General features: G+C 45.7%; 2 protein-coding genes and 1 long non-coding RNA gene across 4 annotated transcripts in view; 1 reads left to right on the top strand and 2 right to left on the bottom strand.

Annotated features, from left to right (window-relative positions):
• The window catches only part of LOC120845343, a 42,648-nt gene extending 29,525 nt beyond the window's left edge, over window positions 1-13,123 (top strand). Inside the window, exons 2-3 of the long non-coding RNA XR_005798685.2 lie at window positions 8,980-9,237; window positions 11,056-13,123. This is a non-coding gene — a long non-coding RNA (uncharacterized LOC120845343). The remainder of the gene's footprint in view (window positions 1-8,979; window positions 9,238-11,055) is intronic.
• LOC115317311 (formin-like protein 1) overlaps window positions 1-20,880 on the bottom strand; it is a 43,969-nt gene extending 23,089 nt beyond the window's left edge. The window contains exons 1-3 of one of the 2 annotated variants that reach the window (XM_040503429.2): window positions 20,600-20,880; window positions 16,681-16,760; window positions 1,921-2,038 (exon numbers count right to left, since the gene is read on the bottom strand). In XM_040503429.2, the coding sequence (XP_040359363.2) occupies window positions 1,921-2,038; window positions 16,681-16,760; window positions 20,600-20,789 (388 nt within the window). In that variant the 5' untranslated portion in view covers window positions 20,790-20,880. The remainder of the gene's footprint in view (window positions 1-1,920; window positions 2,039-16,680; window positions 16,761-20,599) is intronic. The other variant, XM_040503430.2, reaches the window with a different exon arrangement.
• Window positions 1-24,192, bottom strand: part of LOC8025703 (choline transporter-like protein 4) — a 647,806-nt gene that overhangs the window by 548,539 nt on the left and 75,075 nt on the right. The window lies entirely within an intron of this gene.

Here is a 24,192-nt window from a genome sequence, read left to right as displayed (position 1 = left end):
TAGAGCTGTTCTTTAACCTCCCTGATAAGTGCAGCGATTCCGTAGCCGAACAAGACTGCGACGCTGAGGGTGAATTTGAGAATCTAGAAGAAACAGTCCTTTCAACTGAAGCACAAGCACTGGAAAATAAAGCAGTGCAGCCTAGCATCAGTGAGGCACGTTTCGAGTTTGACAAAGAAACAAACGACCAGGATGAACTCCACTACGACAGTGACACTGACACGGAAGAGGTGACCGTCGATTGGAGCTACGATTCGAGTGCATTCGCTGGCAGGACACCTATTTTTGATGTGGAGCCATCCGTGAAGGCCAATAGTACATCAGCTGATTCAGTGTTGGTGTGTTTCGAAGAGATTTTCAACGATGGGATTGTCAACAACATTGTCAAACAGACGAATCTCTATGCGTCACAAGACCGTGTGAAGCGCTGCAACGGCAGAAAAGTAAACTCCGCCTCCACAAACTAGGAACCACTGACTCAAACAGAGCTCAGGGCCTTAATCGGATGTTTGATCTTTATGGGTATTCATCAGCTCTCTCACTCCTCAAACTACTGGATTTCCAACCCAGCTCTCGACGTAAAGGCAGTCTAAGATGTCTTTCCTGCAAAGAGATTTAAGTAGATTGTCGAAAATCTGCATGTCAACGACAACGCATCTGCGAAGTCTCGTAGAGAATGAGGCTATGACAAGCTCCAGAAAGTGAGAGCCCTGCTTGATGAAATCAACAGATCATGTAGCAGGGCCTACAACCCATCATCGAAGCTTTCTGCTGGCAAGAGCATGATACCATTCAAAGGCAGATTGAGCTTGAAGCAGTACATGCCGATGAAACTTGTGAAAAGAGGGTACAAAGCCTGGTTCCTGGCAGACTCTACAACGGGTTTCGTATTGAAATTCCGCATCTACACAAGAAAGGTCGAAACTTCTACTTCCCTCGAGCTCGGTGAAAGGGCTGTGCTCGAACTTTGCTTTGTCATAAGTCACACCTCAAGCCTTGTGGCTTTTGACAATTTGTTTACGTCAATCACGCTCATGGAGGCCCTTGATTGCTGACATAATTTTTGTGCGTGGCACAGTCAGACCAAACGGGAAGGGACTTCCACAATGGTTAGGGAAGAAGGAGGCTATGGACCAAGGTTCTTCGAAGTTCGCAATAAAGGGCAATGTTGCCGCAACGAAGTGGATGGACAACAAAGCAGTGACTATGCTTTCTACCGCACACGACCCAATCAATATGTCAGCTGTCTCAAGAACGCAGAAAGGTGGGACGAAGAGGACTGTCACCTGCCCCGAGGTTGTTGCGACCTACAACCCAAGAATGAAAGGCCGACGCCTTTCATTCTTGGTCATTCGACCAGCTGCGGGAGAGGTACGCCATCGGACGCCGGGCACTCAAATAGTGGCACAGGGTTTTTTTATTTCTTTGTGGACCTTTAAATTGTGAATGCCTTCATTTTGTACAACACATTGTGGTTGCAGAAGAAAGATCAGCTCTCTTTTATAACTGAAGCTTGCAAGGCAGCTAACCTCTGGACACACGTCGTGCAAAAAGAGACGGAGGACACCGTCATTCCTTTTTAAGGACATGGGTGCGCCCGAAAAGGTGAGGTTGACCTGAGTGTGACAGTACTTTCCAATCGAAAACTCCAACTACCGTCAATGCAGGAACTGAAGCACCAAGCAGCATAATAAAAGAACCAGGTACACATGCACTGCATGTTCTGTACCCCTCTGCACAGAGCCATGCTTGCAAAAACTTCACGGAAAGTAGCCCACATATGGGGCAGTGGGAAGTATGCTTATCATTCACGTAGAAAGAACTACGCTTGTGATAAAAATAGACGTTCTGCTGAGTTACGCTACTCTATCAATGGTATGTGTAAATTAAAAAAAGGGCTCCTAAAGGAAAGAGGCATACCGATCTTGTCCAGGAGAGCTCCTAGCAGCCTCCTTGTCAGCTGCCGCTCGGCCAGGACCTCCGCCTGCAATACCACGAGCTGTGCCCGCAAGGCCGCATTTTCCTCCTCCAGCTGGCTCTGAAGAGGGAGAATCCTCTCCTCAGGCTTTGCTGGCTGTGGCCCATTTTCCTTGCCACTGTTAAGAACCTTGGGACCATCTCTCTTCTGCTCTTTTGGTACCTGTATGTTAGGCCACAATAGTGTGAGCAAGAACTGAAATGAGGGCTTATGTGAATTAAATGTTTTGGAGCTCCTTTTTTCAGCTGCATAGATTAAATCAATAAACGTTACAAGAATGATTGTGACTTACTTTGTGCAGGACAGGATGGCCCCTGACATTAGTGTAATGAAAAGCTATTGAATATGCGTAAATAGCATCCTTACGACACCTAACAGAAAAGAGATGCCTGTGCACTCGACAAAGTGTGAGTGCCCGGTCAAAGCAATCCACGTGCCAATGACATAGAGGAGCTTAGAACAATCAACCGGCTGCTGAAAGTGACTTTCCCTGGCTTCCGCAATATTGTACACCATTTTCTTGGCTACTCATCATGTACCCTCATCAATTGCATGACGACAACAGCGGAAAGATACCAGCGCCCGGTACTTCCAAGGCTTAGGCACTGGTCACTGCCATCTTTTGTTGTGCATACATATTTGGTAAGGTCTCATGAAAAGTAGGCAAGATAATGCAAAAAATGGCTTGGGGAGAAGGGGGGGGGGGGGGGGGGGCTTATTTCCAGCTGATGAATGAAATTCTGGTTTACGATTCTTACGCACCTCTACAATCTTGGTGTGTGCGCTCTCCACTTCTAAGATGCCACAAACATGTAAAGGAAATCCAGGCCCTAAAACCTCACTTTACATGCATGCTTGGAGACCATGAAAACTACCGGTCAAGTGACATGGCAATACATATGGCAAGACTGAGGCACAACATTTTTGAAGGGGCTGAGGAGCTGTCCAAGATTGTCTATTTATGGTTTTAACTCGATCTATATTAGAGCACGAGAAGTCATCACTCATGATCAGCTGATGGGCGCCGTTCAACCACGTTCGGCCAGGCTCGGGTGGGGCCATCTGAAGGTCTGAGGTATCACAACCTTTTATCACATTTTCAATAGTCAAATAGGCTACACACCATTGTAATTTTTTCTCTTTCTTTTTTTGTTTGATGCTTTGAAGCACCTAAATTGAGTTTTAGCCATAAATAGACCGTCTTACACAGCGCTTTGAACCGTCGTTGAGTCTACGACAGCTATAAGCCCCGCTGTGATTGAATTGTACTGAACTGAGATGGTGCTACACGACTCTCTAGAACCCAGTTGAAGCTAAAACGAAACTAGTTCTTGTGCCACGTGATCAGTCTAATTATTAAAGTACTCAGAGACACACCTTTCATTTATATAAAGTATATCGTACAATTTGTTCAATACCTTGTTGCTTTTAGCAGCGTTTACACAAGTACCAAAGCAGATTCAGGGCTAGGTTGCGCATATTTTAGGGTAGGTGGTGCAAGCTACCGCCCGCTATGATGGGTGCAGCCATTACTATTTGTCCATTTATACAGCTGGTCCCTCCGCCATCTTCTCTTGTTTGGTCGCTTGCTGGCTAGCCATGATTGTTTTTGGCAGCAGCTGAGACACGTAAACCTCTTTCTTCCTGGAATATCTGCTGCTACGATTCTTTCAAAACAGTAAGTGCCTCGCAAACGATGGGGTCGGCGACAGCGGTCCCGCAAACAGGTGCCATGTCACCTCCGTTTGGGGAAGTCCCTTCAGTTGAATTGAGGTAGGGAGCTCAGTTGACCTCAACTGTCATTAGCGGCTTGATGACAGTTGGCGCCGCTGTGTAACTCCGGCCGATTGCGATTGAGTCAACTGTCGTGGACTCAATGGCAGTTGAGAGCACTTGTGTAACCAGGGTACTAGAAACCTTCTTAAGTGCCCCTTATATATATTGTTTCACTGATTGCTGGCATTGATTTAAAAATATGTTTAAAACCGAAATTTACACAAAATTGTGTAAAGTTTGGTTGCAGACAAAGCTTGCAAATATACGGAGATGAATAGGAGATGCTGTGGCCCCATTTTCTCCCTAAACATTTTCAATAACTGCCCATAAATTTTTATTTTGATGATGCAACGTTCTGAAACTTCGGCACTTTGCTTCAGCCGATAGGTCTACATTCTTGCAGAGTTTGAGCTCGCCGTGATGCCCAGTTTATTTTTGCAGCCCGAAAAACACTGTTCAGTTTTTCACAAACTCCCTGCACTCTCTTGCCTAGGAACATGGAGTGGTTAAAGATTTAGCGGAGTTAGAAAAAACTGTTGTAGATACCATGCAATACACAAATATTTATTCTTGGTCGAACTTCAGTGCTCTCAATAATGACGGGAATTGCTATGCAGGCACCTTGCATGAATTGCTAAGCGGGCACCTTGCATCTTCTTGATCAGATCTTTTTTGGTCTCCGTTACAATAAGCAAAAAAAGTATCGAGTACATCAAAATAAACTTTCAAACAGAAAAGTAATACGAAGCATGTTCGCCAACTGAAACCGAGATGTCATGTTTTCATTCTTTCTTGATAGTGTCGTGGAGAAAATGGACGTCTTTTTCTCCGTTGATGACGAGTCTGATATTAGCAAACAACAGTTTATTTAACGAATATGAGATAGATTCTTTTGCAACAGATAGGCGTCACCAATTCGTCAATGAACTTTGGAGAATATTCCTAACCTCTGGCGACTTCCCCTGCCGTCCTCCTCGACCACACACACCCTCAGCGGGTGCCCCGACCACAGCCAAACTCAACAAACAAGGATCCGCACAAAGGCGGGCGAGCCGAACCCCTCCACAACCGTAAGGGATCCTAAGTTTGCGAGTTAGGGGGCGGAAGACTCCAGAGCCGAAGGGGGGTCGGACGTAGAGGTTGGTTTCCAGGGGAAGGGTGATGGACAAGGCTTGGTATCCAAGCGCCAAGTCCTCGGCGAGCCCTTGGCGGCTGCTTATATTGCGTTCAGCAGCATTCTGGAGCAATTCAGTTTACCAATCAGAAGGTTGTGGAAGGACCAATCAAGAGGAGTTTCTTCAGGACCAATCAAAAGGCTCGAAACCCAAAGCAAACATCAGCATGACAAAAACAAGCACATACACAAGACAAAACACATTTCGAACAAAGTTTCAAAAGATTAGTTAAAACAAAACAAGGTATGTACAAAGACACTACAACAAGACCAGGCGCGTACATAAAATGTCAGTAACTAAAAGGAAGTACACAAGTGCATAAACAACAAAACTAATCTATATGGCACCAAAAACCATCCCCACTCAACGCCTGGTAACTATTCCGAAATTCCTCGAACCTGGCTCTTTGTAGTTAACCACTGCCGAGGACCAGGGCTTCAAGAAGAACGGTTCGGTTGGTTTGTGGACCAGGGGCCGTAAACATGTCAAAGAAAGACACAGATCATGTCACTGGACACCCGGAGCAGGGTTCTTCGTGAATTACTCTGAGGCAAAGCCCTCATCTGCCTCGCCTCGCGGTCAGGGTGTCCCGTGGAGGGGCCCCAAAACAAAGCAAAACTAAAAAAAAAAAAAGCCGCGAAGGCAAAACTTTGCGACAATAGCATCAGAAACCTCAGCTAACCTAAGTGGGAAACAGGAAGTAAAGCACTCACCTCCGAGCATCAAATTATTAGCCGGATAGTAATTTTCCTCTTAACACGCCTCCGAGCGCCACTAGGCAAGCTTCACGACTTTGGGATCGAGGTCGTCGGTACTCGTCGGTCTAAACTTTTTTTATTACACTTTATTACACTGCAGTACAATAACTAAACGTTTGTTTAGTTATTGTACTGCAGTTTCTGCCAGCACTTTCTGATCGGTTCACATTGTTTCCAGGCGCCATGGAACTTTTTTGGACCAAACATGGACAACAAATGGATAAGGTTTTTCAGCAAAATGTTTCAACCGGTGGATGCAGTATTTGTTATCAAACGTACACAGCCGTACACATTAAAGAAAAAACTACTATAAGTGAAAACAATTAAAATTATTTAGCCAGTGACAAAAATGAACTTGCAAAGCCAACAAAAAAGGTGCAAAAAAAAAAAAATCCAATCCAAAAAATCCAATAAAATCCAATCTTCCCCCCACCCCCGTGATGCTCACGCATGTTATAGTTTCGCTTTCACTTTCCTTTATACGTCCACAGTGAAGCGAAGTGCAGGGGAAGCCTTCCTACACTGCAAGTGGAACATTAGAACCAGCAGAGGGACTCTTTCAGTCAGGTGAGCGATCAAAGTTCCCAGGCAATGCTTGTTGTCTGTGTCGAGTGACCAGGAGTTGAGGTGTCGGGCGACGAAGAGCGAAAAGCAATCCCAGTTGTCTGGTCAGGACCAACGAGAGGGTGACCACCACTGGTACAAAAACCAGACTTGTCGGCTTCAGCCTTTCTAACTCTTGAGAATCATGGGGAGAACACACCGAAAGAAACAATACTTGAGGACGAAGCCTTTCGTCGTGCCAAGGTCCACACGGCATAACAGAGCTTTGCGGGCAAATCAAGCGGAAACTACTGCCAGTGCCAAAACTTTCGCGGAGCGCCAGGACGCTCACCCGGGTTCCTCACGCGAAGCCGGCGAGAGCCATTATATCGAACAGGTCAGTGGATTTCTCCGTGACAAGTGCGCGAGCGAAATTGACACAAGTCAACAAACCAGAGAACAGTCGTTGCCAGAAGCTTCTGCGATACCCGACGACTACGACGGGGTGACAAGCGACGCCAGCAGCTCTACACCCGCTGAAGAATCGGAAGGAGTTAGTCAGTACAATGATGGATCTCTCCCAAGCTCCGACGACGAAGTGCACTCCGATGACGACAGAGAAGGTGGGGCCGGCAATCCCGTGGGCGCGGGTGAGGGCGATCAGCTTCCATTTGGCGACGTTCCTCTGCCAGGTTCAGGTACCACAGTTATGATGGCCATCGTGCTTTTAGCATTGTTCGTTATCGCTCATGTGCTCTCTGGGGCGGCGCTCGACGATTAGCTGTGCATCACGAACGCTCTCTTCGGTTGCATTGCAATGCCACCATCCAAATACCTTTTCCACATGCTGTGGAGCAAGGACAACGTTAACTACTTCTACTACTGTGAAGCCTGTGAGACACTTCTGAGCTTGAACATGACCTGCAAGATCTGCAACACCACGTACGAGTTAAGGAAACTTCGAGCTAATGACTGTTTCTTTGTGATCATGAATCTTCGGAATCAAATTCAGCACCTAGTGATATGGAGCAGGCAGGCACTTCATGAAAACCTTGAGAAGATTGATGCAACTACCGCAAATGAAAACATCAATGACATCACAGCAGGGGCCGTTAACAGAAAGCTTAGGGAAGACTGGAACATTGCAGTATGGTGATCTGACCATTATAATCAATAGAGATGGCAGCCCGCTCTTCCAATCAAGAAACTCAATCTGGCCCGTCCAGTTCATTATCAATGAGCTTCCTCCTGAAATAAGGTTCAAGCACCCAACACTTGCTGGTCTGAGGTTTGGGAAAAAACACCCTAAAATGACCCTGTTCCTTGGCAAATTCGTCGAACAATTCACAGCATGGAGCCACTCACATGGACCCACATGATGAAGACATACCACAGCAACGTTTACACTCTCTGTTGTTGCGTAGATGCACCAGCACGAGCAGCAGTGCCAAACTTTATGCAGTTCAACAGCTTCTTTGGGTGTCCATGGTGCCTCACAAAGGCTGAGCATAAAGAAGGTAATAAACTTTGCAATATGCTCATGACTGAAATAAGAGCCGAAACGCAAGCACCCCGACAGTGCTGATGACCCTACTAGAAAGCCCAGAGACAATCGGCACAAAGAACGGAACAGCCGCAACACTGGCATTTCTCTGCATAAGCAATGTGCTGAATGCATGTGATGCAACATAATGACAAGGTTTTAGACCGAAACATTTGATTTTTTTTGTTCTTAAAAGAGCCAAATCCAGAAACCAAAGCTAAGCCAATTCTTGTTAAAATTTGGAGTATATTTGGGTGTGCAGTTTCCAAAAGGTACCACACCGAAATCAGTCATATGTAAGAAAACCCACTGTACAGGTGGCCGCGGTACAGGGCTCAAATTTATACTGATGAGCAAACTTTCACGTTTATCTCAGATTTGCTTCAGGCGGGTTTGGTTCTTTTAAAAAAAACGAAACCAAAAATCTATGCATTGTGAGATAAATAGAGCATGTGAATAGATCATTTTTAATGTCCACACTGCTCTAAATTCAAACCAACCACCTTGATTTTGAGAAAAAAAAGACCCTAGAAGCTCGCACTGTACCTAAATAAGTGTAATGGTGAGCAAGCTCAATGGTTCAGTTATATTATTGCATCAGAAGTGCCAGGTAATAGCGTAATAGATTTCAGTCTCTGAAAGCCGTTCATACATTAGAGTGTTTGTTTTCATGCAAAATCCAGCTTTATTAAAGAAATATTTGCACGTCAAATCTTTTTATTTGAAGGTGGCAGAAACTATAATTTCTAATTAAAAATGGAGCAATGATATTTTGAGTCTCTCTTTAATTATAGTCATATGTGCAATTACACCTAAAGACACATTGAGCAATAAAAACTTACAGCTGTAAGAATCACCACTGCCAGGAATAAAGTGTAACTTGTTTCCCTTCAGAGCAGAAATTAAGCCCAGTATTTTCCAATTTGGAAATTTGCAGGGACCAGATCTTATTATTCGCTACCTCATTTAGATTTCTGAAAGCTAAAGGAAATTAAATATTTTTATGCACTCAGTTTGGAGAAACTGAGACATTAGAAACAACAAATTTAATTTTGAGCACAGACTTCTTATAAGACACCACATTTGGATTCAAAATTGCGTATGAGGCCGATTGTGAGCGAATCTTGATCCACTTACAATAAATGCAGTTCATCCACTATGCAAGTCTGCTAAAACAGGTGTCCGGGTGCACTTTGTTGTTTGCAGGAGGCATGTGATACCTATCCTCGACCCCTGGACCAGTACAAACACCAGCAGGAGTAATTCGGGATGCACAACTGGCAGTTAAACTAAACACGGACATCAATGGCGTGAAGGGGCCCTCACCTCTGACGAACCTGATGGGATTTGACATTGTCTGGGGCTACACGGTGGACTATATGCATTGTGTGCACCAGGGAGTCTCAAAGCAGATAACCGAGTTCCTCGTCAGCTCATCCCACTCACAGGCATTTTTCTACATCGGTGAGGACTTTAAACTCTTATAGCTATCATGTTTTACACTGGGCGAGTAAGGAAGGCATGACTGGGCAACACTCAAGAAGTCCAAATAGTGACACTGTAGCCATGTGGATTATGCATAATTGCTGGCTAACTCGCTACAAATAATCTCAAGAGGTAGAACGGTCATTTGGCTTTGATAGAAAACCTTTATGCATCCCTGGCTGTACGCCAAAAAAAACAAGGACGGAGGGAGGAAAAGACAACAATAGGCAGCATGTGCTTATGCCTAGTGTTGTCCTTTTGTCTAGTCGAAGTCGGAGCACATTTGAGATGCGCCCTGAACTTTTTGAGGTTGCCCAAAGCTAGCCTGCAATGCAGTTTGGTGTTGCGAACCTATGGCAGCTGGCGCAAAAACGTTGGGGTAGACCATGACTTTGCGGGCGTATTGTGCACACCTAAGCTCTCGATCTGCTAACACTGCCTAGCATAGCGGCTGAAGCCAGAACTCTTTGCGATGGACCCTCCAAGTGAATGAGAGCAATGAAACGAGGCGTGCGACAACATATTGTCAGAGTGCTCTTCCTGGCACCTTAACTGGCTCACGGGGGCCGTAGAAATGCTCTCTGCCAAATCATGCTGAAGCGATATAGAAACGCCAACCCTCGGTTCTGCTGGCACTGCCTTGTCATTGCAGGTTGCGCATAGTGATCGGTTGGTGAGTCTGCTGTCTTGCGTGGACCCAGGACCAAAGACGTCACATTTTGCGCACTTTCGGTACCGCGGGTCTCCCTTGTCGGTAAAGAAGGTTTCCACGTCGTCCGGTTAAATAATGATGCACTGATAATTAGTTACTCTCTCTGTGCCTGCTGGCTTGCCTGAACCCCAAGAGACGTGGAAACCGCAAAAAAGGTAGACGCTTAAATATGATTGCAGGGCCCCTTTAATGCACCGCCAGTGCAAGAATTTGTGGTTCCCTTGAGGTTCTTTTTTATATTTTTTATTGTCGCAAGTGGTCGAACACCCTCTGCAACTACATTCTGGCTGCACCACTGGCTAGAGACAACACAGTGCTGATGTTGAGACTAGATCAACCTGAATGAATAATTACAATCCTGCGGTTGTGAGCGAAGTGCGACGAGGTAGAGGGGCTTAGAGCGATAAACTGGTATCCCGTTCACCAGGCAAAAGTGACCCCCCCCACTCCTGGTTGTTATCAGATTGATCTCACCGTTAAACATGTGATTGTGCCAAATCCTGAGGCTTTTACGCAACACTGAGCCGAGGTTTGTAATACGATCGCTGTAAAAAACGTGAATAACTTATTTATCAAGACTGTATGCTTTAGAGATCAGTGTCTAGCTTTGATAAAAGCCCAAAATACAGCACCGTGGCTGATGGCATCTAGCAGAGCTGTAGCGAACCTGCCCGTGTTTTTGTCGTAAAAGCACATTTTGAACTTAAAACAAACGAAACATAACTTATCTTGTCGGTACTGTTATTAAATATCAATAAGCAACTATCTGTGTGCGGTACTTCGTTAAAATCTAGACGTGAAACTCTAAGGTCACGTGGTCAAAAATGTGCAACATGGCGGCCACCGAGTGGGGGTCACTTTCAGCTGCCCGCTTATCGCTCTAAGCCCCTCTCTACCTCGTTGGCGAAATGCCAGGATTGAAGACAGAACATACAGGACAGCACAGATGCAAGAAGCCCCACCGTTATATGTTGTTATCCACATTTTGTTTTGTTTCGGGGTCTTAACAAGTTCATTACAATAAGTAACCTTCACTAGTTCATTCCTCTCTTTACATTTTGTTTATTTGTCTTCTTGTGTTTCAGAACACCTTCTGCAACAGTTTGTGGATAGTGCTGCAAGTCTGTATGGTGAATCATTTATGCGTTTTAACATTCACCAACTGCTTCACCTTGGAAAGGCGGCATGGCAGATGGGCCCGCTGTGGGCACATTCAGCCTTTGTCTTTGAATCCGGCAATGGGAGCATCCTCAACCTTGTAACAGCAGCTAAAGGAGTACCACTACAAATTGTTGAGAGGGCATTAATGGCTCAACAAGTGGATGCAATTGTAAATGCTGACAGCTGCCTCAAAAACTCACAGAAATTGCCAAGCGACTTCTAGGGGAAAAAAAAGTCCAGAAGAGCACTTATGTTAGGGAGGTGTGCCTTCTCGGCACGGGCAAAGTTGTCGTTTTCACGTTGGCGGAGCAAGAGAAACAACATGTTCATGTTCATGAACATGTTCGGACAATCCTCAAGGACTGGCCATGAGTACCTAAGAGTGATATGCAAAGGTATAAAGAGTATCACAGTGTAAACTATGTGAGAGCTGTCAAATCTGACACAACAGTATTTTCTAGAACAGAAGGCCTTTACTTTATTATTAACAAAATTGTCACCCTAACTATCGCAGACAAAGAGAAAAGTGTCCTGTTCTGCACAAAAGTAGTGCCCATTGAATCAGCTCAGTTTCTTGGCCACATAAAAGAATGCTTTGTGTCACAGCTTCTGACACCTTCTGTGATTGATTCAGATGACATTGAGGGCTGCTGCCTTTTGATGGACTTCAGCTTTGAGGATTGCATGTACATTGCGAACCTCCCAAATTATATTGAAAGGGACTAATGTCATGTCTTTGAAACTTTCGAAAAGGACAACAAGTATAAACTGATATTTACCAGGTCCACTGCTGACTTCTAGATCTCTACTCGACGGTTCACCTCTACTGCTGTGAGGACGAGCAGACGGGAGGAGGGACTTCTTCACCCACAGCGTTGTTTAAACAGGACTGTGGGTAACAAACCCTGGGTTGAGAAGTATTTATTCCTTCTTTCTGCTGCCTTCACAGCAGTCGAGGCGAACCATAAGTCAAGCTAGCCAACTCAGCGGTGAACCTGGAGGATAACAGTGCAACCTGTTGGTCTTTCTCAGCTTCCTAAGACCATCTTTATTGCTTTTTACGAAAGTTTGTTGTCTTGTTTTGGGCAACTGTAAAGCTGGGTAAAGTGAAGCATTCCTTTTTGTATCAAAAAGCAAAGCAAACTTGTGAGCATTTCATTACACAACCTGAGATCGGCAACTGGTTTTGAAATTTGGCGACACTGGTTCATGCTGTAGATGAGAAAATTAGCAAGGGCTGTATGGCTGCTGGTCTGAAGTATTTAACATGTGTCACACAGCTGCGATATCAAAAGCATGTGCCAGTACAATGCTCATGAAGATCGAAATGGGCCAGGATCCTTGGAGTTCGTGGGTGACAGCATTTGCTTGGAAAGAATGGTGCAGAAAGAAAGGACAAACCAGAAACATCCTCTTATTTGACATGACCTCTTTGACCCTCTCTATTCTTTACCTACACTTATATAGTTCTTGATTTTAACAAACAAAAACCATGAGTTGTGCTATAATTCAACATTTTTGTCAATAAAAATGTTTTTTGGTGGATGCTTTTCAACAGGATTCTCTATTTACTTGGAATGGAGAGCGTGCTGGTAACGATAATATAAATAAAGGGACGAACATAAAACACAAGGACGGACAAGACGATTTCCCAACTGGCAGCAGATGTTTAATGACAACTTTGACGACCCTTCTTTACATCACTTGTATTCGGATTGTCTTACTTTCAGCGTTCAGTGCACATTAAACTAGCAAATTTAGAAGCCATATAAACATCTTGCCGGGAGCCTTCCGTAATGATGATCTCGCATGCAAGTAAACTGAAAAAGCTATCTTTTACCATAAAATGCTATCAGAGATAGTTAAGTGCATAACTATATGATACACTAAGTTTGCCAGCATTCTGATGAAGCTCGTCGGAACTGGGGGGTGTATTCACTTTTATGCATCCAAAGCACATGTGCATACTTGCAATAAACATTTGTGAGCAAAGCTCTTGTCAGACTGTCCAGCATAAATTGACATAGATGTCTGCATACTTGTGAATTAAGGATGAAGAGCATGTTCAGTGGTATCTTAATTTTCGGTTCTTTTCCTGTCTCTGTTTGGGGGATCGACGACACCTTCCAAAGCTTTCACGGCTGTGTCAGACAAACTGGCTTTTCTTAAGTTCAAGCTTTTACAGGCACAACCCTCCAACGGTTGCGAGCTGTCAAGGCAACAGGGAAACTCACAAATGCCGACAATAGTGCAAAATTCCTCAAAAACAATGATATAGAAACAACCGTTCATACACACGAGTTAAAGGAAGACACCTGCAAGGAGCTAGGAAACCAACACCTCCGAGGGCTGTAGATGATGTCGTTTTGCCTCAGTTGTATGTGATGTCATATCAAAGTGGTGGCAGCTACTCCTACTCATTGCTTGCTTCGACGTACGACGTCTTCAGTGTAAAAAAAATGCAGTGAAGAAAACGAAGAAAACGCTCGAAGTTTGGCCACCAGAAAGGACCAAATTATGTCAATGCAAGCTATCTACTAGAGAAGCAGGATTGGAATATGGAATTACTCAACCCTCGCATCTCTAGTGGTTAGAATGAACCGATGGAGTACAATTCTCGCAATCAGAAACTTGTTACAGCATCAAGCAGTTTGAATAGCATTCATTAAAGTCTTCAAACAGCTTGCTCAAGAAATGGAAAACTGGGCACATATATTACATACTCTAAAGCTGTTAATTTGCGAAATGGTTTAAGCTATCAAAGAATCAACAGATGAGCGTAATTAACGAAGGGAAATTAAAGGTATTATATCGGGTGCCCCAAGTAGCGGCCAGGATCCTTAAATCGACCGCAAAATTCGGTTTCGTAACCTATCTCGCTACGATTTTGTGCAGCATTGCCCACAGATGGTGCACTTTTTTTTTTAATTTGCAAAGAGCAAACTTACCTGAGGAAAAAGTAAATAAGCATTGTGTTCGTTGATAACCACGATCACCAGGACTACGCACCCTACACGTCAATCAGAAGGAAGCGACGTCAGCACTACCTCGCACTTCTCGGACCGCAGGCCTCAATTGCAGCCGCCTAGCGAGACGCGGCTTATTAGCTGCTTAGTCATGGCTTAGTGGCGACGTGGATGGCACGGCGATTTGCAATATCGCCAAGCCGAAGACGGAGCCAACGGAACGGAAAGAAGCCGAGATGGCCAAGCCACTGTCGACCAGTGATGCAGTCTCTTCGGCTTGATGTCACGATCCGTTTGTCGCCGTCCCACGCAGGTTGGCTTTGCTGTGCGGTACGGCTGGTGTGGCTGTCGGGTACTTGTGGTGCACATTATTCGAGACAGTCGCCCAAAGACGTCGCCATCGTCTCTGTGAAGAAGTGACCGAGGAATGTGTGCGAGCTCAACGTCAGTCTATGTTCTGTTTCGACATGTATGGAATGTGTAACGATACCGGTGGTAAATGATGTATGTTTTGCTGAAAGATGACTTCGCCTACGCCATTGGACGCAAAATCATACCAGCCACATCGAATCATATCGGCAAGCAAACTGACTGCCACAGTAGTCAGACGCGGAACCCATAGCGGTGCCGGTATCTCCAGTTATGCAGAACACTGAACCAAACAAGCTGCATGCATAATAACAAGAAATAGTGGTGGTGTCATACCAGAACTGTACAAGCAGCAGGTATGTTTCCTGTACGTTTTTCCAATCAAATAATATGAAACGAACACAAAAAAAAAACACCCGAGTCTGCGGTGACGACAGAAACACGACCGGAAGTATCGGAAGAACATACACAAGAGCAACAGCAGCACTGTGGGACAAAAGGCTTAACGTTGTTGACCCATCTCGCTTGTGTCGCTCCCGCGGCGATGACTGGATATTTTTACCGTTCCTTTCCCTTCTGAAATGTTTCAGCGTTTCTTTTCAGACAGTCAGCAACTCACACACAACATAAATTTACCAGAATCGAAGCCCACCTGTTTGCGGGAAGAAAACGTTGCACCAGAGCCCGTTCATTCGAAAAGTGTGGGGAGCTGCGAGGACTGCGCATAATCCCGCGGTTACGGGGATAATCATAAGTATAAATTTGGTACTTTCAACCTTGATAACGTATTGTATATTATGTTTATATTATATATATAATAAATTCTACAAGACTGCGCTTTTAAAACGTATATTCATGTCGGATAAACGCGCATGAATACCACCGCGTCGCTCGACAAGAAACATTTTTTTCACGTCTATACCACATATTTTTTCCAGTAGTTGTGCCATGGCCTTCCTTCTCCGACATTGTGATGTAACCAATCGGAGCGCTACTACGTTCTTTCTAGAAGGTGTTGGTTTCGGCGTTTCGCCGCAGCAAAACACCCGTTACATGACTCTCCTCTCACCCATTGTCTGCCGCTCTACCTTTTCACTTCCGGCGGTTGCGTCTTGTGGCGATCTGCCAGGCATTGTCAGTATAGAGGAGGCTATAGATAGGCACAGCACACCGGGGTGATACTCATCCAAATTGAAACAGGCATTGGTAAGTATTGAATAGACTACTTCCAAAAATCTCTGCATGCACTACTGCGCGCGTAGTATTATAAGACCTCTTTGGTCATGAAGAGGGTGGCATGGTTTCGATTTCGGTCGTCCCGGTGACGAGGTAGTGCATCTCAGCACTGCACGAAAATAAATGCAGCGCCCGTTTGCGGTGCACCTATTCATCTTCATGAAAGCTCCCGTTGAAACACTGACCTCCAGAGCCCTTAAGGACCTGCCTAAGTGCCACTAAATAAGCTGCGCTTCAGAGTAACGACACTTGGCCATACTGTGGCTTAAAATCATGATTGCCAGTTATCTGAAGGTTTATCTAAAATCACAGGAAACGCTTTTTCGTCCTCATTAAATGTTTAAATCGATAATACACGAGCTTCCTACGAGCGAACCTAATGCTGAAAAAGTCATACTTTTGAGTCATGACGATCGGCAGTGGCGTCTTGTCTGCACAAGCACCAAAATGGCGGCGCCCTACACAATGTCGTGAACAGAGTGCCGATACTCTAAGCGCCGCTCATTTAGTGGCTCTAGACATGCCTTAGGCTCAGCGAGGATAGGAGTATGGCCCGTCCACGTCCCATACCTTTCAAAAGGCATGGCCACCGCTCCCGACTGCACCATGACCCTCCGCACTCGCAGATCATTCAAGAAGCCCATTGAGGAGAAGATGGAACAGGGTGACAGACCGAGTATATACTTCCATGTTCCTTTGTAGTACTCTTTACGTGCGCATAAACTCTGGCATGATAAGAGCCCCCCCCCCCCCTCCTCCCCCATTTTCCCCAAATTTGCTTTTTTGATTGAATTGGTAGGCCACACAATTATAAATTTCGGGAAAGTCACATATTCGAAAATTCAAGCATTGTATTTGGTCGTGACAGGATGTTGTGAAGTCAGGTTGGCAAATCGAAACCGGAACTGTGGCCAAGGGGTACCCCCAAGATGCTTTGGACGGCACTACGCCTTCATGTCCCAAGGAAGCTGCACTTACATTTTGCGGGTTGGCTTGGGATTCCGAAGCGGCTTCCGATGCAAGCCACTGCCTTCTCTTCCTCATCATCTCTTTCAACCCTAAAAACGTTGTGTGGAGAAAGAAAAAGGAAGACTTAATTATTGCTAGTACAATTTTCAGGGGTGATACGGCACAAACAGCTGTCAAGACCGTGTAGGTAGCGCAAACAAGAAACTACAAATTTTTGCGAGGGGATATAGGTATACAAGGTTGGCTTGCTTTCCCATTTCGTTATCTTCTACAGTGAACATTTCATCCTGATATTTAATTGCGACGTTACATAATATTTGCGCAAGAGGTACAGAGCTTTGTAGAAGTTTTACATGTTTTGGATTCTCAAGGAACCGACGCCGCTGTCAATTCAGAAGGGGGAAAAAATCATTATCACGCCATATACTTTTACACCGGTATGGAAACGTATAGTGAAGTGAGTTTCCTTGTTCTAGACCGCGGAAGTCTTTTGGCCGGCCTGTGGCTGGCCGTGGTCCTTCCAGTGAAGTCTGGCCGGCGGCCCGCTCCCACCAACACAAAAATAATCATGCGTAAATCAATGGCGCCACAACGAGCACCAACCGTGTAAACAAATATCAGAAGCAAAAAAAAAAAAAACTGCCATCGTAATGCTGCAATAAGGCTCTGAAAGCATATTCATGCGCAGGGAAAAAAAAAAATCAAGGGTTCCAGCGTTCGTTCACCACACAAGAGGGGAAAGGTATAGAAGGCGGCAAGGCAAGGGAATTTATTAGACGAACAGTCAAGGCGACATTCGCACAACTTGAACTGAACAAGATTGGAATGCGTGAATGCGCCATAATGACGCATTCACACTGGAAGCGGATCCGCGTTCGCAAAGCGGTTGCGGATGCGGTTCGCGAGCGACCCCGTTCAGACACACCGAGAGGCGGTTGGCAGTTTCTCGGCTATCACGCGTGATCTTTTGAGACTTGCGCTTGGCAACCCTGTTTTAAAATCCAAAATCCACTTTAATCCACGATCCAAAGCCAACATTTTGCGATTTTGTCACTCTGAAGATTTTTCTTGGGGATGTTCGCACGCATCATAAGTTTAGGCAGCAAAAAAAAAAAAAAGGCATGGACTCGCCAAACTCGTCTGTGATTCCCTCTACTTCGCCTACAAGCAAAGCCCAGCTAGTCGCGCCTTGCTGACTCAGGATGCCCCCGACCTTTTTTTTTCGAAGTGGACCCTTCCCGCATGAATAGCTGACCCTGCTTTCCCGGTTAGAGGGCTAGTTTTCCCCCCTCATTCGCTCTTATCATTTTCAAAGTTGTGAGCGGTGGGGTGTACCGTGGTGCGGGGAATGTGTTCGGTGCTAGCCGGTCGTGACTTCGTTGGTGGCGGACTCTCCTCTCGTCACTCGCACGTCGACCGAGTCTACTGTTTGTTTCACATTAAGCTCAAATAAACGCCGTATGGATTACCCCTGCATTGTCTGGTACATACACTTTGTTCCTTGAGTATGTTTCTTTTGTTTTCTCTTGCTAGTTGTAAACGTTACAGGTCGAGCTAGCGCAGGTACCCTGCCCGCTGCGGTAGTGCGTTGGCTACGCAATCAGGCTCGCGACGTCTCTATCGGCCTTCGTTTTGTTCATGCATGGTGTCGAAAGCTTTCAATAGTTCACGCGACTATCGTGAGTAGAAAAGCTGACGTTTCGGTCGACCAGGGGCCGGTTCCGACGTTCTACCGACGACTAACAAGGCAGCGAGCTTCGGGCCTGTGGCACCCAGAATAATAAATAAACTCTTATCCGAACCAAATCACCGGTGCGAAGCCCGTTAAAATTACGAGTCATTTTTTTTCGCGATGGATTCAAGTGACGGACGTGAACATCACGTTTTTCCGTTGATTTGTCTGCTGTGGCGCTAGGACTACAGCCCCTTGGACGCCCACCGGCGACAGGTGCCATCTTGCTTCGAAAGTCACTGACGTCACGTCAGCGTCGCGTTGTGATTGGTTACCGCTTTGCGGTTCATGAAAGCGGTTGGGAGAAATCGGTCCCGAAGCGGTTGACAAAAACACTCTCCAACCGCTCGATCCCAGGGTTGCCAGGTTGGGCTATAAATAGCCAAATTGGGCTAGTTTTATTTGCAGTTGGCGGGAAAAAATGGTAGTTGGCTATTTGGCTAGTATTGGGCTATTTCTAACCTGTGCATTGGGCTATTTCTGACCTGTGCACTGAGCTATTTCTGACCTGTGCTGGAACCAAAATGCCTGAAAGCACTTGGTTTTATAGGTTTGAATGTATTTTTAAAGTAAGTTACGTGAACATTTGGCGCTTCAGTCCCTTAACCCTGATAAGTTTGCGACAGCAAACTAATTCGTCTTCTTTTTGCGCGCTTTGTGCAATTGTTTACCTCCGAATGCAAGCATGTGCTGTTATTTTTCCATCTCAACAAGTGACGGCGCGATTCCTTGCGGCCTTAACAGCACCTGTTCTGCGCATTCTTTAGGTTGTTTGAATTCTGCATAGTTCTCCCGTGACGTCATTCTGGTCACCAAGCGTCCCAATATAGTGGAAGGTATGTTGTCATGCGCTTGTATGAGCGTTCCAGGAATTTCGTCGAACGTGCAAGGGACGCCATTTCTGGGGCATTTGATGGATAAAAATGTATTATGTGTCTTTTCTTTTCAAAATAAATGTTTCAAATGGTGAGTTTTTTTTTTTTCTATTTTGGGGTTATTTTTCTGGATCGACATTTGGCTATGTTTGGGCTATATCTCGTAGACGTTTGGAGTTCAAACACCTGGCAACCCTGCTCGATCCTAGCCGCTTTACGGTTGAGATCGCGCGGATCCGCTTTGCGTTTGCGGATCCGCTTCCAGTGTGAACGCGCCATAAACGTGGGGCACGATCTTTTGTCCTCTGCACTGTTTGGATCAAGAGTTCACCGATAAGACAACCTTGACAAAAGACCTCTCACCCGGAGAAAGTGAGACAGGTTTCTGGAGCGAAAGTTGCACTATTGTCTTCCCGCAACAAAAAACAAATAAAATGAAAAATCACGACGTTATTTTTGTAGCCTCGGTTACTATAGCTGCGAAGTAGAAACAACCGATACTGGCCATTTTTCGTCGACCGTCGGATCATGAAACGCCGTTTAATTGAATTCTGAACGAATACGAGATCATTAAAGCGCTCTTAGAAGCTCTGCATATCACAACAAAGCCTTGTGGAGGTTTCTAAAACCATTTTGGTTATCCTATCAAATCATCGAATAAACAATTGTTGCGCGGTGTGGCAACGTGGTACCTGACAGCGAATAATTCTGTGCCAGACAGGAAATATGAACAAAGCGCATAAAGAAAACTATGTCGATAGGAAACCTATACTTGCTTTGACCGCACAGTCCACATGAGAGGAAATATCAAATGCCCCTGTTGTTTGGTCTTTGCGGTAGTGCGACGAAACCACAAAGCTGTGTCATGTCGGGGCATATTATAACTTGATTGGAACGAAAATCGCACAAAGGGCCTGTTAACAAGTTGGCTGTTTACAGTGGTAGCGTGCGCGCGTGCAGTTCTATACTTTTTTATAGGCGTGGAGAGGAAAGGAGAAACTTGGCGAATAACTGAGCAGTCGCAAAAACGACATGCTACGGCAAATCACGACGCCTTCACGTCCGCAAATGCAAGCGTCCTCGCGCGCGCATTACGTGAAGCCAGAACGCGCGATTGTGCGTGCGTCAGGCGTGTTTTGCAGCCCACGCTTCCATGAAACACGGTCCATCTAAAAAAGACGACCACATCCAACTTCTACGTTGGTGTGGGGAAAACAACCTGAGCGTGACGCTCGATACGTTGACGAGTCGCACAGATACACGCCCGCAATCCGTTTCAAATGGACACCTGGCTAAAGAAAAGCAAGAGGAAAGGACTTGCCGGCGTCGATGATAATCGCCTCCTCGGGCTCTTCCCATCTGTTGACATCCACGCGGGACCCGCGCAAAGGTCCGATGGCGTCCGCGTCGTTCGTGAGACGTTCACGGATCTCCTTGCTTTCCAAGGCCGAGAGCGGGCAGACATCCAGCGCGTTGTCGAGGACCCACCTAATCAAAATGAACTTGCTCATCGTGCAGAGAGTACACACGGCACACACACACGAAAACGAAGTCAAGTTCGATATGCGCTGCGATTGAAGCGCCTATCCAGACGAAAGTGACGAAAGCATGAATGAATGGATGGATAGATGGCAGAGCTCTGATAGATATATAGAGCATGCTAACGGCTGCATCCTTGAATACAGAAGGTAGCTTCCGCCACCTATCCTAGGGACCAAAATATCATACCTTTTCTCGTTCTTCTGAGCCGATATGTTTCTTCCCTTCACTCTTTTTTGTAAGAAAGACAAGTTGGAGAAGGCAGGAAAGGGCGCCCACGAGGAAAGCCGTTGTGGAAAGGAGGTCGCTCCTCTCCATTTCAGCTTTCCGAACCGATACCCGTTTCCACCTTTGCGTTTTGTTCATACGCGGAGCGGAGTACTTCTTGCGAGATTTGATCGTTGTAGGAGAAACCGGTGCTTTTGGCGTTTCGAGCGTGTTTGGCGTTTCGAGCCGGAAATTAGAAATGCTACGTGAGGAGCCCAACTATTTTTTTACTAGGGAGGTGAATACGGGTATAGTTTCCGCCCTTTTGCCCCTCCGCTCTGTCTTTCTTAGGTTGTATTTGATCAAAGAGAATGGGGTCGCTGGCGAGCACATTGAGCCAAAACACGTAATCGCAAGTAATAAGGTTGTGCTTCTCGAAAAAATACGTGGACAAGGAGGTATACACGACGTTTCGGGCGGACGCCCTTCTTCAAGTAATTGCTGGAAGTAATTACTTGAAGAAGGGCGTCCGCCCGAAACGTTGTCCGCGTATTTTTTCGAGAAGCACAACCTTATTACTTGCGATTACGTGTATTTGATCATATCACCAGGCAGTGCGAGCTATCGCTAGGTAAAATCACTTGTGCTTGGATAAACAATATAATAAGTGCAAAGTTGCAATTCTTTCGACATTAAAATCGTTGCACTACCCTTTTATATTTTTCCCCTATTTCTTCGTGCATAAAAGGTACACCAGCAAAGAAATATAACTATTATCTGCGCCATTTTGATTTTGTATTCATCTATTTACTTGTGTTTTCGTTCTCTACGTTTCGACTGAAGTCACGGAGCTCGTCGCAGCCTACAGGCAAGGGCGGGCGCAAGGGATTCGGAAGAGACAAGTCGCCACAGCAGGTTGCGGACACGGAGAGGGAGGCCGTCTGCAGATAGTATTACGAGGGTCTCCTATGTTAGAATTAAAATTAACTTTTGGGCTGGTTGGTTATACATTGTTAAAAATCAAAAGCGCAAACACCAAGAAAAAGAGGAGGGGACGGGACAAAGTGCTCTGTACTGTCCCCTCTTCTTTTCCTTCGTGTTTGCGCTTTTGGTTTTTAACAACCTCCCATGTTAGCTTCACAATGCCTGTCAACGCGGAGCATGCGCAATACCAAGGCAGCCGGCAAGACGTGCGCGTGGCTCCCGGCTGGTGGCGCTAAGCAGCGCCAGTGTCTGCGGTGGAGCCAACCTTTCGCTTCGCAGGGACCATGGACGCCGGAGCGGCCCTTACGAGGCCTTCGAGATTATCGCTATGTACAGATGAATTAGAGAAGGAAGCCACGGGCAGCAAAATGCTTTCAGACGGATTAGAGCGCAGCTGAAAAATAAGACCTGACGTGTCATTTTACTTCTTAATCAGAAAACAATATATTGAAAAGTGTTTATTAAAAAAAAACGATTAGAAAGCATTTGATGGCACATTTGTAGACCACATGTTGAACTAAACATTATACACTCAACTTCATATACTTCAAAGACAATCGTGCCGCTGCGTTGAATGACGTTCGTGGAGGCAACGGGCAAGATATTGACCTCTCGCAAGTGTCTGTCGTTTACGACGCAATTATTCTAGCTGAGAATGTGTATGTACACATCGCGACACTGTTAGCGCGAACACGACATCGGCTAATTTTCGTATTTTACTTGTAAATGGTATTAGCGAGCACGAAATTTTATCGGTTACATTATGAAACTAAATGAGCTCTTTCCGTAGCAATACTAACCTCGATGACATTTTTTGGTTTCAAGGGGAAAAACTGGAAAACCGGCGATCGCTTGTTCGCGCTAACAGTGTCGCGTTCTGTACAACAGAGTGCACAGTGACTGTGTCTCTGCGCGTTTGGAATTTACGAGGAAGAGGCTTCCGCACAAACTTGTTGTACACTTTTTTTTTTTTTTGTCTGCTTTACTGAGAGCATTGTTGTGGCGATGAGTTTCGGTGTTTTCGGGCAGGTACGACTCTCCTCCGCTATAGACCCCTTTCAGAAGTCACGTGCCGATTATTAGAAGGTCGGAACCCCTGCACAATGGCGGAACAACTGCGTCGAGGAACGTGCAAGTCATTCCATAAGATAGCGAACGTCGGAGCGCGGCCTACGAGTAGACGAGCCAATCAAAGAGCGTCGAAAGTGCAACGTCACTGCGCTCATCCCCTTTTTTGTCTGTGTGCTTTTTTCAGTGTGCCGTGACGTTGAGGTTTTAGTCCGCCATTGTGCAGGCATTTCGCAGCTGCCAACAAAGAGCCGTATTTCGAAAGGGGTGTATAGCCGTAGCGGAGGAGAGTCGTACGGTGCTCGCTCTGCGAACCTAAGTAATAGAGTGTTAGTAGATCATTCCGATACCGCCGATAACGATACCCGATAACGATACCCGATAACGATACCCGATTACCATACCCGATAACGATACCCGATAACGATACGATGTATGCGCAAAGACGGCGGCGGAGTATCGGGCACCGTTTTCGGAGTCATCCGAACGATCTACCAAACCTCTCTAGTATCTCGAAGCGTCACCAGTTCCTTACGTTTGCATGATAACGTCTGTCGCAAACATTGTGAGAATGTCGGGCAGATGAATTAGTTCGTCTGAAGGGGTACAGAAGTCCTGCTCCATCCAGGTGCTTTGTAATGCCCTGGCCATACATGTGTCCGCTGTTGCAGAGCGCGAGTTCCACAACGCTTCCGAAACGTGCGCTTCACAAGCACCACCAAAATTGTGAGTCTTCTCGAAAGTTAAGTGAGGTGTCGTTTCTAGCATCCGCTGTGAACGCGGCGCTCAAGAAGCCCTGAATAGGGCGCCCCTAGCGGCAAACAGGTCATTTTCATCGATAGGTCCTGTTTAGCCGCTGCACTCACATTGCGTTCGCTCAAGTTTTGCGCCGCAAAAAGAGCTTCCGGAATTTTCTAAGAAACTAAAATCCCGTCGTAATAACGACGGGCAATTCGTCACAATAAATAGACCCTTTCCAAAATTCAGTCTGCCCACCTTTTGATGGCTGGTGAAGAAAGAATTTGAAGACAGAAACCGATGTGAAGTCTGAGCATCCAGACGTTAGTTCGCTGTATTGTTTTTTCGTGTCACCGTGACAAGACTTATAAGCTTCCA

The sequence above is a fragment of the Ixodes scapularis genome, unplaced genomic scaffold (assembly GCF_016920785.2).
Source record: "Ixodes scapularis isolate PalLabHiFi unplaced genomic scaffold, ASM1692078v2 PGA_scaffold3__209_contigs__length_174095766, whole genome shotgun sequence".
NCBI classification, from domain to species: Eukaryota; Metazoa; Arthropoda; class Arachnida; order Ixodida; family Ixodidae; genus Ixodes; species Ixodes scapularis.
Note: the sequence above shows the minus strand (reverse complement) of the source record. Positions and strands in the feature narration are given on the sequence as shown.